This window comes from Haemaphysalis longicornis, unplaced genomic scaffold (genome assembly GCF_048455015.1).
Source record: "Haemaphysalis longicornis isolate Haplotype H1 unplaced genomic scaffold, Haemaphysalis longicornis Haplotype H1 scaffold_9, whole genome shotgun sequence".
Classification (NCBI taxonomy): Eukaryota; Metazoa; Arthropoda; class Arachnida; order Ixodida; family Ixodidae; genus Haemaphysalis; species Haemaphysalis longicornis.
Window position 1 is genome coordinate 58,738,598 of NW_027526460.1, and position 12,999 is coordinate 58,751,596.

General features: G+C 50.6%; 1 protein-coding gene across 1 annotated transcript; it reads left to right on the top strand.

The window, feature by feature from the left end:
- The first annotated feature begins 10,667 nt into the window (after positions 1–10,667).
- LOC144151686 (uncharacterized) lies at positions 10,668–12,493 on the top strand. Its single transcript, XM_077682797.1, has 3 exons — positions 10,668–10,824; positions 11,301–11,727; positions 11,963–12,493. The coding sequence occupies exons 1-3, from the start codon at positions 10,776–10,778 to the stop codon at positions 12,366–12,368; spliced, it is 882 nt and encodes a 293-aa protein (XP_077538923.1). The 5' UTR covers positions 10,668–10,775; the 3' UTR covers positions 12,369–12,493.
- Positions 12,494–12,999: the final 506 nt, after the last annotated feature.

Below are 12,999 nucleotides of genomic sequence, written 5' to 3' on the forward strand. Positions count from 1 at the left end.
ACCGGCAATCGGTCATATGGTCTTGAACACGTAGTTCAAGAACATGATAGCAGCAGCGTAATCATTCCAGGTGCAAATCTCGTAACTTGAGTTTTTTTTGCGGTTTCTCAGGTGTAGCGGACGAAGCGAAACATCAGAGCAGCAGAAATCTGCAGTCTTCATAGCGAACTTATCAAAAATTAAACGTGGTTTTGCTGCAAAGCAGTATACTTCTACCGTCCAAAGGTTCGTTCGCGACCGTTGACGTCATAAGGAAACTCCCGCAAATAAATAAAAGAAATTACTGCCACCCCCCCGAATCGAACATGAACGCAAATGGAGTAAGGCACAACAGCCCGTCGTCTTACCGACTAAGCTACACCAATAGAAGGTGACATGGAGAGAGACGGTGCACTCAAGGAGCACGGGGGCGGGTCCAGAACCTGCGCTCATACTGAGCCATCGTGTGACGTTCACGATATTTATCAACAAAGTATCGACAGGAATAATGCAGGCACGCCTCCAAAAGGCAGCCAACGTAGTTCAGGCCTATGCAAAATATTGCGGACTAACCTGCGCTTCCCCCAAATCCAAGCTCTTACTCGTGCAAAAGAGGCGACGTGACAGTCATAGACGCAAAGATATCTCGTGATAGACATAATATCCTTCCTTCTTCAGCAATTAAGATATTGGGCATGATCTATCAATAAAATTGAAAAAACAACCAGCTAATCCAGGAACTGCAAGCAACCACAAGGGAAATAATTAGGGTGCTCGAAAGGATTGCGCACCAGAACTACGACATGAAAGATCATGACATGGTACGTTTGATCGCAGCTTTAATTGTTTCTCGAATCACGAATGTCGCCCCCTACACCATCTTTGAGGTTCAAGAAAAGCAGAAGAGAAACACAATTATCCGCAAAGCGTACAAACCAGCCCTAGCTTTGCCCACAAGTACTACATCAACAAATTGACTGCAAGCACTTGGACTACATAACAGTCTAGAAGAACTGACTGAAACCCACCTCAGCGCACAGAGAACGCGGCTAGCCATTACCCTCCCCTCTACCGGCCCCCCTCTGAACGCCACGTACTCCAACGCCTGGGCTACGCACTTCTACAAACCATTTAAACGACGTCAGACATCGCACTGGACATTCAGTCAATGCTGCGGATGCCCCCACTTCTACGGAACTCTCGGAACCCTTGTAGAACCCTCAGCACCTTGAAGGGAGAAGACAAGCCAGAGCCTAAGCCCTGAAAAAACTGTACGGAGACTCGACCATGCACAATGGTGTTTACGGATGCAGCGGGCTATGCGCGCAAACACCGAACCTGCAGTTATCACAGCCCCCACTGCCATCATCACGAGCATAAGTCTAAAGCAGTACATAACCTCCAAGCGGAAGAAACAGCGATCGCTATGGCCATTTTGAAGACTCAATCCAGTACCATCATCACTTGCTCCCGAGCACCATGTCGTACGGACATGGTGAAAAGAATTTCCAAAAATGCAATGCAGGTTCGAGCCCATAATCCCCCAAAAAGAAAGAAGGAAGGAATAAAGGTATAGGAAAGGCAGGAATGTCAACCAGGCTGTGGGCTAGTTTCCTACCCTACACGTGGGGAAGGGGAACAATGTGAAAAACAGATGAAGACAGTGGATGAAGGGGAAGGTAAGGACAGAGCGTAAAGAGGTGTGGCCAGCGTTGCGACACTATAGGCAATAGAGTTCATTGACTTCATAGAGAGTAGTCCTTTGTGCTACAGTTTCTGTGCAAGTTCGTTGTTTTCAGGAAGCCCCGGAGCACTTCCGTCACTTTGTGCGCAGATGGCGGTGAAGGCCAGTGGCCCAGGATTTTCTCCTCAGAGAACGGTGGCCGAGAATCGAGCTTCCGTAAAGTTGAGTAGAGTTGCCTTCTTGCCGATGAAAAACGAGGCCATTCGCATAGAAGATGGCGTATGGTCTCCAGTGTGTCACAGTCTTCACACACCTCACTGTCTGTCATTCCAATCAAATTAGAGTAAGCATTTGTGAAGGCGACTACAAGGCAGAGATTGTAAAGAATGGTTGCATCAGTCCGTGAGACGGCCTAATGGAAGAGGACGCTGAAGATTCGGGTCCAGGGAATGAATACGGGAGCTCGTGAACTCTTGGGTTGTCCATTTGGCAATCGTGGTCTCCCGGGCAAGTTTGCGGATAGTTCTAGCAGCATCCGTATTGTATAATGGAATAGATATGGTCTCCCAGTTTTTCTGTCCCAAGCGGGCAGCAGCGTCCGCACTTTCATTGCCGAGATGCCGCAGTGACTGGGAAGCCACTGGAAGGCAATGCCATGACCCGGTTGAGCAGCATGTTCATACAGTAGCCATATATCGGCCAGCAGCTGTTCATAGGGTCCACGGCACAGAGCTGACTGGAGCGATTGGATAGCAGGCTTGGAGTCACAAAAGATCGCCCATCTTCGCCGTGAGGCTCACTCAATGGTGTGAAGGGCGCAACGGATGGCGGTACGTTCTGTAGCCATGGAAGTGGTGGGATGGGCTATCTTGTATTCTGTGGTCATCGACAATCGTGGTATCATACCAGCTGGGCAGAGCCAGAGGTTGTTACCGAGCCATGGGTGCAAATCACGACCAACTTTTGTCGTGGTGCTAATGTGGGTGTGGTCACTGTTTCGCTCGTAGATAGTTGGGAGTTAGCAGCTGTAGTGCTAGCGTCGGGCAATGTTCCTTCATCGTTGACCCTGGAATCGTAAGGCATGCTCGTTGCTGCAGCGTACGCCAAAGTGGGAGCAGCGGCCTCGTCCCAGGCGTATACTTGGGTGGCATGGTAGTGATGTGGGCAGCTACAACCTTTGCGAAAGATGCATGGGGCGTTCCGATGGCATATTCACAAGGTCATGATCAGGCAGTCTGGTTAAGTGCCTCAAATGCGCCCCGGGGGTATGAATTGTCACGTAGGAGGACAAGAGGACAACGCTACTTAAGGATAATGCAGGTAATTGTTTCCATTCGGTTACAGTGCGCGGGAAAAAGGAGAATTTGACAATGTTATTACACACGCTCAATAAAGCATTAGTCTCTTGGCCATAGGCAGAGTACCTAAACGCTGGAGGAAGATTCTCCAATCCACAATGATAAAAGTTCACGATATATTCACACAAGGACATCACGGTCTGAGAGGGAGCGACGCAGCCGAGCAAGATCCTCTCGAACTCGCATACCGTGCTTCCTGTTGACCGGGACTATTGCACTCCCCTCTATGAAAACTATATGAAGATCTTCAAACCTTCAACCTAGGAGTACCATCATTCTCCGAGCAACACGGGGATCTCACCGCTTAAGAATCGCAACCTCTTCTCAGGATACAAACCAACGCATATATACACAAATCAATATGAGCCAAGATCTTCAGTGGGAAATGCCTGACATTAACTTACGACTGTTCTTAATACGGGCAAACGCCCGCACTTTTTCGCAGAACCTGGTCATATCTGAGGATTTGATCAGGGGTGAATAACTCAAACATTGCATATCTAACTGGCATTGACACATGCCGACGGCTGCCTTGAGCAGCTTGTCACTTCAAGATCAGTTTAATATTATGCTGTGGCCCGGGAATGTTTGTTGAAGCCATCGGGTCTAACATTTCTTTATCCCCTTTTCCCAAACTTTCTACAAATTTTACTAAAAAAAGATACCCATGTCTCTATCCCTCTTTCTCGCTGTTTTCCAGATATAAAGCCCAAAATTTCAGTCACCCCACCCCGATAAACACTCTTAAACTTTGACACTGTAACTGACCAACACTCCGCAACCGCACCTTTTTCGCGCTCATATACACGCAAGCGCAGATCTGCTTAGACATTCATGTGTCACGGTAATTCAAACTACTGCAGCTAGCGTAGCTCTCCTCATTGAAATCCAGTGTTGGGAAACATACATGGTAAATGCAGCAACTTCGTTCCGAAACACTCCGTCAACCCCTGAGTATAGCTCATTCATACACCGTAAGACCTAAGCGTAGATGTCAACTGCAACTTTTTTGACCTGCGGTAATGCACGGATACGCACCAGCGGCAGCAATTGCTTTCAGTAGTTTTCTCATGTCCTTTTTTTCTTGCGTCGCAAATACGCACTGAGTCTCGATATGCTTGAATAATCCTGTTAATAGTTGACTGCTTAGCCCCAATGGTTGTGGCTATTTTCCTCCGCGCCAAACCCTGGCCCACATTTTCACAACGTTTCGTCTTCTTTCTTGGGGCATGCGAGGATGCATTCTGGTGAAAATGCGACACCTAGTTAGAGTGAAGGCAGCCAGATTTGTTAATTTATGGGTATAGTAGACAGAACGAACCCTGCTATCCGTAGAGCTGAGCACATTGTGCCTGGACTTTGACGATTCCAATAATTTACCCTTGCCTGACTGTGTATACCTACAGTTTATGCGTCATAGGAAACGTACTCAACCCACACAGTTGTAAGACAAACGTAAGGGAATGATCACTCGACCTAATGCGCGGAATACATTCTCACATTTTTTAAGTCTTTTCGTGTATTTATGAAAACAACGGGAGGTAACATTTTTAACAGACATTTTGAGGCAAAATATCAAGGATCAATACATTTACCGGATGGTTCCTTCGGGAAACGCTGTTTGCGCTGTTTCAACTTGGCGCCACGGGCCCTGTCTTGAAGAAATGAGGCCAGTATGGCAAGCAATGTCCTGTGCACAGGGGAACATTGGGGCGGCAGTGTGCTCTTGGAACAGCCTAGCAGATGACGGCCGGTGGAGCGTGGGCCCAGTGCACGTGCTGCTACTGTCACCCAGTTTGCAGTGTCGCGCCATTATACGGCCTTGATAAACTGAACGGCCGACGCTGCCGTAGTATTGTTAAACTTTGGGCGGGTGTACGTGCGCTAAGAACGAGGCAGGGGGACCAGAAAAACACGCCAGGGTGAGCCTATTAATAGGCATATTCAGTTGCTTTCGTCACCAACCGCTTTTGGCGGCCGATTTGTTAAAAAAAACGGATACGAATTTGCAAGCCCTGTGTAAATCGCGGCTTTTTCGACTGCTTACATATGTACGCGTTAATTATTAGTAGCATTGCATGCCACAATTCGCTGTCTGAGCGGTCGGGTTTATAAATACTGTTGCTTGCCTGTCGTGTTTGGGAAGCACGAAACTCGGAGGGGCTCCTTTTAGCGCCCAGGCACTTTGGCGGCCGCTGCTGTGGTTTGGCAGTGGCGTTGTAACCGAGTGAGCGAAGACAGAAAGAAAACAGGAGAGGAAAGTTTGTCGATAGGGTGGGTGGATGGCAGTATGTTGAGCCTGCACGAGAAGCTCGTCAGAGCAATTGGGGTAGGTGTGAGAGAGACATGGCACGTGCTGATTTTGCGTCCCCTGTCTCACTGCCTCCTTCTTACCTTGAACGGCCAGTCCCTTCCGTGGTGCTCCAGGGTCAAGTATCTGGGGCTCCTGGTCGACCTCCAGATGTCCCGGCTACCTGCAGTGAAGGCACTCCGGTAACGCATAACGAGGGTCCACCAGGGCGTGCGGAGGTTTTTGGCGCGTCGTCAGGGCTTCACACACACCGTGGCCCTGCGGGTGTTTTACGGGATGGCGTCGTCCGCCGCCCTCTATGCTCGGCCTCGGGTGCTACTCAATCCGCGCCGGTGGGAGGAGCTGGAGGTGGATCAGCGCCGGGCTATCCGCCTTTGCTTGGTCCTTCCGAGCACATCCCCGGTAGTGGCGAACTACGCGGAGTCAGACTCCTGGCCTATCCAGATGTGGGCCCTGCAGGTGGGGCTCCACCACATCCTACGCCTTCAGGGCACACCGGACGGCGCGGCACTCCTGCCGCGCTACCGCAGCCGGCCCAACTCTCGGATGGGCATGCTTCTCAGTACGTACGAGAGCCGCATCGCCTTGCCGCAGCGGCCGCGCCTGGAGCCACCACCACCAAGCACGGGACAGGCTCTACGCATCGCCACCACATGGCCGAGGGTCCGTAGTAAGAGGTCTACTCCACCCCAAGGTATCTACCTAGAGGTGGCCGCCCTGCTGAAGAACGAGGCTGCCGGACTCCTGTAGGTGTACACGGATGGTTTCGTCCAACAGTCGACGGGCAGAGCCGGAGCTGCCTGCACGGCGCTGTAACTTGGCACCAGCCAGGTGTGCAGCGTCCCCTTCCCGGTCTCATGCACCAGCGCAGAGCTGGTTGGACTCCACTTAGCCGCGGATCTTCTTCTAGAGCAGAGGACCCAGGTCCGGGGGGCCATCATCCTGATTGACTCCCGGTCTGCCCTCCCCCGTCTAAGAGCTGACGACGAGCCAGCCAGCTCCAGCGGGTACGTAGAGCGGTCGCTGGCAGCCAAGCTTCTGCAGTGGAGGCCCAGGGGTGTCCACTGCGACTTCACAGGCTATCATCACACGTGTGAATCATGGGTAACGAGGTTTCCGACGCCCTGGCCAAGGGTGCTTCTCGCCGGGCAGGGGTACCAGCCTCTTGGGATGTGGTGTCATTTGAAGGACTATCCTGGCACAAGTGGTGGAGGCCCTGCATCCAGATGCTCGAGTGTTCAGTGGTAAGGCCCCACGGGTCCTACCCGGACGCATTAGCAGAGACGCCACAATTCGCTGTCTGAGCGCTCGGGTTTATAAATACTGTTGCTTGCCTGTCGTGTCTGGAGGTATGCACTCCTGTTTCACCTGTGCCTTAATTTCTGCAACGTGGGAGCCCGCCTGCACCACCAGGGCCGCCGGGCGAACCCCACCTGCGCCGACAGCCTAGATCCCGAGATGCTCGAGCACTTAGTGTGCACTTGCCACCAGCACGACACCGCGAGGTAGGAACTCCGGGCCGCATTCCACTGACTCCGTGCACCAAGCCACAAGCTGGAAGACTTCCTGTTCCCTACGGTATCGGACGGAGATTCATAATAATCCATCACAACGCCCCTACTTGGCGAACATCAGTCCTTGCTGCGGTACACTAAAGAGCTCCTGCCTGCCCAAATGTTGGCCCCACCAGAGCTACCTAGGTTAGGACGGACAGATAATACCGCGGCGCTAAGCCACGGCGCAGCGCTGATGGGAGCAAGATATAAAAACACGTCCCGACGAACCGTTGCGCATGCGCAGTTTTGCGGGCAGTTGGGCGTTAACAAGCTGGACGTCGCTGGTCCGCCTGCCCCGCCCTACACCTTTCCATTGCGCCGCCTGCCCATGGCCGACCAAGAGGAGTCGAGAGAGAAACGTTGTGGGAAAGTGAAACGAACGCCCCACCCCGACGGGGTGCCACATTTTGTTTCTCTGTTGTGCTACTAGGATTCCCATCGTCCAAACCAAACTAGTCAAAAGTCGTCGACCAGTGCTGCGATTGTCTGGTGGCGTCGTTGATATCAGCACCGCAACAGCGGAGAGCGGCTGCCCCGGTCACGGTCGCTGCGGCCTGGAAAGTAACCCGTCCGGAAGTTGTTCAACGTGAACAAAAGGCACTTCATTCGCTCGTTTCTTTCGTTCGCTCGCTCTCATAGACCTCAGTGCTGCAACTGAACTTCTATGTTTAACATTGAGCTTGGTCCGGTGACGTCGAGTCGTCCATGCTTGCGTGCCGGCTTCCCCCACGTGAAGGGCTGGCAAACAACAAACAAAAAAAATTCCCCCGCACCCCCCCGCACCTCCCCGAAGGGAATCGTGCAGAAATGCGAATGCATTGGGTGCACCGATGAGTGTGTTGCGAGTAATGGCGTAATTAATGACGAGAGTGTGAACGTAATCATTTATTCATTAGCACCTGTTTGTGTTATCGTTGTACCTGACGGCCACAATCACTGCCTTGTGATCGCTAAAGTGCACGGTCAAAGGGTCTTTGAGAAGCATACGCGCGTCACAGTTTCGCGTAAAGACCAGATCAATGCAACTCCCGTGAATGGTAGTGCGGCACGTGTAGAAGCCGGCAGACAGACAATGCATAGAGTGACTGGTCTGCATGTACTCGACCAGCCACTCGCCACTCTCCGGTGTAGGCAAGGGTGTACAAGTCCTTGTACGGAGACGTGTCTCGAACGGGAGACGTGGCAACGGCGTGCGATATCAAGTTGTTCCCATACACGTTAGACACGAGATTAACACCGCAGTACTCGCCGTCCTTGCCGCTTCGCGCAAACTAGTACAGCTCGCTTCAAGCGCATGCGTTCGGCATTGAGCGCGGAGAGATAACACCTGCGGGCGCGGAGCACGACAACCCCCGACTAAGAAATGCATTCGCATTTACGACGATGACGACAACGAAGGCAGAACTACGAGGCGCGCGCTCACGTGCGCTCGCGCTGGAGGAATGCAGGCGCACGCCGCTCGATGGACGCAAGACAACCCCCGACTAATAAATGCATTCGCATTTAAAACATTTCACGTGCGTCTGCGCCTCTAATGGCGAGCCCAGGACAGCTCGCACTAGAGACTGCGAGTTCGGTACGCAGGTGGCATCGGTTTCCAGCGCGTGATAACGTGGTCTACTTGGGGATTGGTGTGAAAGGCTTGGGCCAAAAAGCACGGGGGCTGCTTTCATGAAGAACTGTCAACGACAAGTTGGGTAATCTATGTGAGGTTGAACAGTCTGGTCTCCGGCGATGGGACCGGGGTCGCCAGCTACGCTGTTACTCCAGCCTTGCACCACTAGTGCAAGCTGCGCCAAATTTGACTGAGACTCTACATAGACATGATCCTCTGTGTATTGCACGTCCTACGGAAAAACAATATATATATTAAACATTGAATACAGTTCCACTTAGGTCCAGTTCCTCTAGTTTTAGTGAAAATTGTCAAAGCAAAACATAAAATATAACACCGGCAAGAGACTGAGTTCAAACCCCGATCATTTGTCTGTCGAGTGATTGATTGATTGATTGATTGTAGGGTTTAACGCGCCGACGCAACGCAGGCGATGAGGCGCGCCGTAGTGCAGGGCTCCGGATTAATTTAGACCACCTGGGGATCTTTAACGTGCGCCGAAACCTCGTACACACGGGCGTTTTTGCTTTTCGCCTCCATCAGAAAAGCGGCCGCCGCGGCCGGGAATCGAACCCGCGACCTCGTGCTTAGCAGCACAACGCCTTAGCCACTGAGGATCTTTTGTCTGTCACGCCAGCACTTCCCCTTCGCTGTACGCTATGCAGACTTGGTATTTTAATGTCTAAATGGTGTCGTCCGTTCACTGCATCACTTTTGGTGTATTGGATGTATTATCTTTCGACCACTATATAGTCTAGTCCTCTCTACATTGGCGATCACGCGTCATCTTGACAAATCATCCAGCACCAAGAACCTCGACACTCGCCTGCAAATACGTAGGACGGCAGCATTAAAAGAACGCCACATTCATTTATACCTGGCCATCAACTATTGCAGAACTGTTTCCAGTGTGGCCTTACTGTTGTTGTACGTACAAGTTCTTCCCGAATAACTCCAAGAACAGCACACCCAATATTTGTTCTATTGAGCCGGCAACAGGATCATAGCCGGAAATTAATGAACCCATTTATTTGTATTTATATACACTAGCATGCACGCTACACCGATGTTTGCCTAAACAACAGTACTGTGGTTTGAGATGTCATGGTGGTTAGGGGGCGCTATTTTTTAGGTGTCGAAGAAGATGGCTGCCGATAGCTGCCCCCTTCAAACAATCTAACGCAGATTGCTATGCTATTAGGCAGAGCCGTGGGCAGGGCTCTGTGCTTGTCTCCGGATATCACTTCTAACGGTTATGACGATTTAGGCACTGTCGCCTGTAAGCCGGAAGGACCTATGTCAACGTCCTGATACTAACGTTCTCTTCACAGGTTCCGTATTTCAAGGGGCGGACAGCACTGAACGCTGTAATGGCTAGTGCGGCCATACAAGCAGGTCGTGGATAATTACAAAAAAAATGATAAACAGGGACACCGACAACCATTACGGCTATTTTTCTGCTCCCAAGTCATACGTTGTCCCTGCAGTACTATCCTGAACACGTTCGCGGAGCACGTCGGGTGCCGTACAATAGCTTGTCGAGAAAGTCCGACACGTTACACATGTATATCCGGCTGTTTTGGCGAAGAAACTGCTGTGCTCAAACTGTCGTGTGTCCGCTGAAGGGCGAGAATAAATGTCCTACTTTGCAAACAACACCATTTAGGTATCAAGAGGCTTTTTGACAGCGAAATTGGTGCATATTTCTGAAATACAACTTGATGAAGCATCAGAATTGTGCGGTTGCTTTGGCAGCTATCTGATCCGATTAGGGGCAGCCTGTATGTTTCCGACTTTTATGCATGAGTATTTTTTTATTATGCGCGGATAAACGGGTTTATGTGATCACTTACCGGTTGTTCTTCGCTCGATTTAGCCTTAATCTACTTTGCTTCTATTTATATTTCGTCTCATCGGCTGAGCGTCGAAACCAGCGCAGCATTGCGCGAGAAAGAGATAAATGCAAGCGCGTGCACAAACTGTTCTTAGGGTGTCCTGTCATTGGTAGCGAAGTATATATTTTTGGTTGTTGAAACCTCGATAAGATCACAGGGCGTTTTAAAACTAGAGTAAAGGCCTGTTGATACGGTTCCCTTCAATCCGATGGTTAAAACGACCGTATCAAAGCGTAGTGATAACATCGTTCCTTCCACCAACACGCAGCTCGAATTGCTGTATAAAGTATGCGCCTTTTTTCGGCGCCCTCGCATTTCGCTTGGACGCGCAGCCAGATCCACACTGCTAGATCCCCACGCTTGAAACTTTGAACGCGATGGCCCTTCTTCCGTCTCTTTGCATATTCTTCGCCATTTCTGCTGCAGGTAAGAGCGGGAACCATGGTTTTTAAATTTTGCCGCAAAACTTTGAATTGTCGGGTATTTTGAACAGTTTTGTCATGTATGAAGCGGAATAGGTTTTTCCGGACTTTGTGTTCCAACTTTTTCCTGCTGCCTAAAAATTACAGTTCTTCGATTCATGTTATATCCACTCAACGACGCCCCGAAAATGGCTTCTAGATCAGAGTATTTCTGGACTTGAAATTTCAGCAGTACATGGCTTTTCGACGTTTTATTTCAGTTTTCCCCAGATGTAGGCTGCAGATACTTTTAGCCTGCGCTTTACTCTCGCTTCCTATGTGCTCTCTCATAATTGGTCGTGAAAAAAAAAAAAAAACACCTTACCCTAGACCGGTATGCTTACGGGAGTATGCAATGCCTTTGCGTTGTCCTTAACATTGTCTGTTTTGTTCTTTGTAACATCACCTTCTTGTTCATGCATTGCCTTCTTTTTGATGCAGGTGCCTCGTCCAGGCAAGCCGATGTCTCGGAAGGATCAAAATCTGACACTGGTCGCACCTTTGGCGCCCTCCTCCCACTATCTCTGGCGGCTATGCCCCTGCTCGCACCCATCATCAGCAAAGGCGTTTTCGTGGTTCTCCTCTCAGGCCTGGCCTACCTCACGCTTTTCGTCGGTTCCTTCTTCTTTCCTGTCCTCGGAGGGCTCATTGGTCTGGGGCCCATCGCCATGCGTTCCTTCGATGGCGGCGCTACCTCTGCCGAGAGCAGCTTGGACCGTGTGGCCCGCGTTGTGCGGCAGGCCATCGCGTCAACCGAAGAATCTGTGACCGGTGGTACCACGCAGTGCCGCCGGCGTCTGGTATGCGAACTTTCTAAAGCCGTGTCCGATGGCGTCCCTCGAGTTGAAATGTTCGACAACTATTTCAGGTACGTCCTACCAGTTTAACCAACCATTTTAAAGCAAATATTCTTAAAATGCGCCAATGTTTGCTACTTCATTCTGCACCGCAATTATCTCATGGAATCGACACTTTTGCCGGGCAGGCCACGGACCCAGCTGTGATCTAAAACTTTATATTACATTACCGAATGCCCTCGAATTACACCTTGGGGTCAAATGTTTGTCTGACTTTACCGATTCGATTTTCTTCGCTCTCTGCAGGAATCGCAGTGAAGAGGCCGACTCGTACGCGGGTGCCTGGGCAAGCGGTTGGCTTGGACGAGACTGCTCCCGATTTTACCACGAGTGTGACCGCACGTCCGTGGACAGCCTGTCTACTCTTGTCGGCATTCTCGGTGGCACCGACGGTTACATTGGTTCCCTTCTGAGTGGTTTCACGAATTCCAGTTCGGCTGCCTCTACCGAAAGAACCACCGCATCTTGGCTTATATCTACCATAGCGGACTTGCAAACTTCCACTCCTCAGCCCTCTGCAGCCACCACCCGTCAAGATTGGGCGTCCATTGTTCAGCGTCTCGTTACCTTCGCCGCAACCCAAGACTTCCAGACGCTCGTCACAACGCGTCCGAACACTGCAGCTGGCACGCAAAAGGAGCCCGTATATTGAACGCGCTGCCGCCATTTTTACACCCATTGAACATCCATTTCAAGCGATAACCCCGGTGATCTGTTTTAATTCCCGCAGCAAATGTCACAATGCTACAAGCTGCAATAAATTCATGCCAATGTGGATGCGCTTGTTTTGGTGTTGGCTATCAGAGGCGCATGCGCGCCAGCGCTCACGTTCGAAGTGCAAATCTGACGTTGCAGCGATCGTTCTTTTTTTCTCAGTTTGTCTGGTGTGCATGTCGCTCCCAATTCCATAACTGCACTTAGTACTGCACGACAATTTTTAACCATACTTCCACAATCTCCACTCGAGGATCCCCGCCAAAAAAACAGCGCACCCTTAAACCCGTTGAAAAGGACACTTCCCCGTAAAGGCTTGTTAAAATGCACCTAGTGCATTTCTCATACGAAAGCACCGCGTAAGTCTTGCACGAAACAAAGTAAAGGCCATACCTGCCCATTCCCTGTGCTTCTCGCTATTGTGAACCATGCTTTTCAGACGCCGAATCGCTCTCTATACCCAGATCATGCAAGCCGACATTGTCAAAGAGTTAATAATTTGGATAACGGGATCACAATTGGCCAGTAATTCTTTCTACAAAGTTCCGGCAATCTTTAAAGAAACTCTC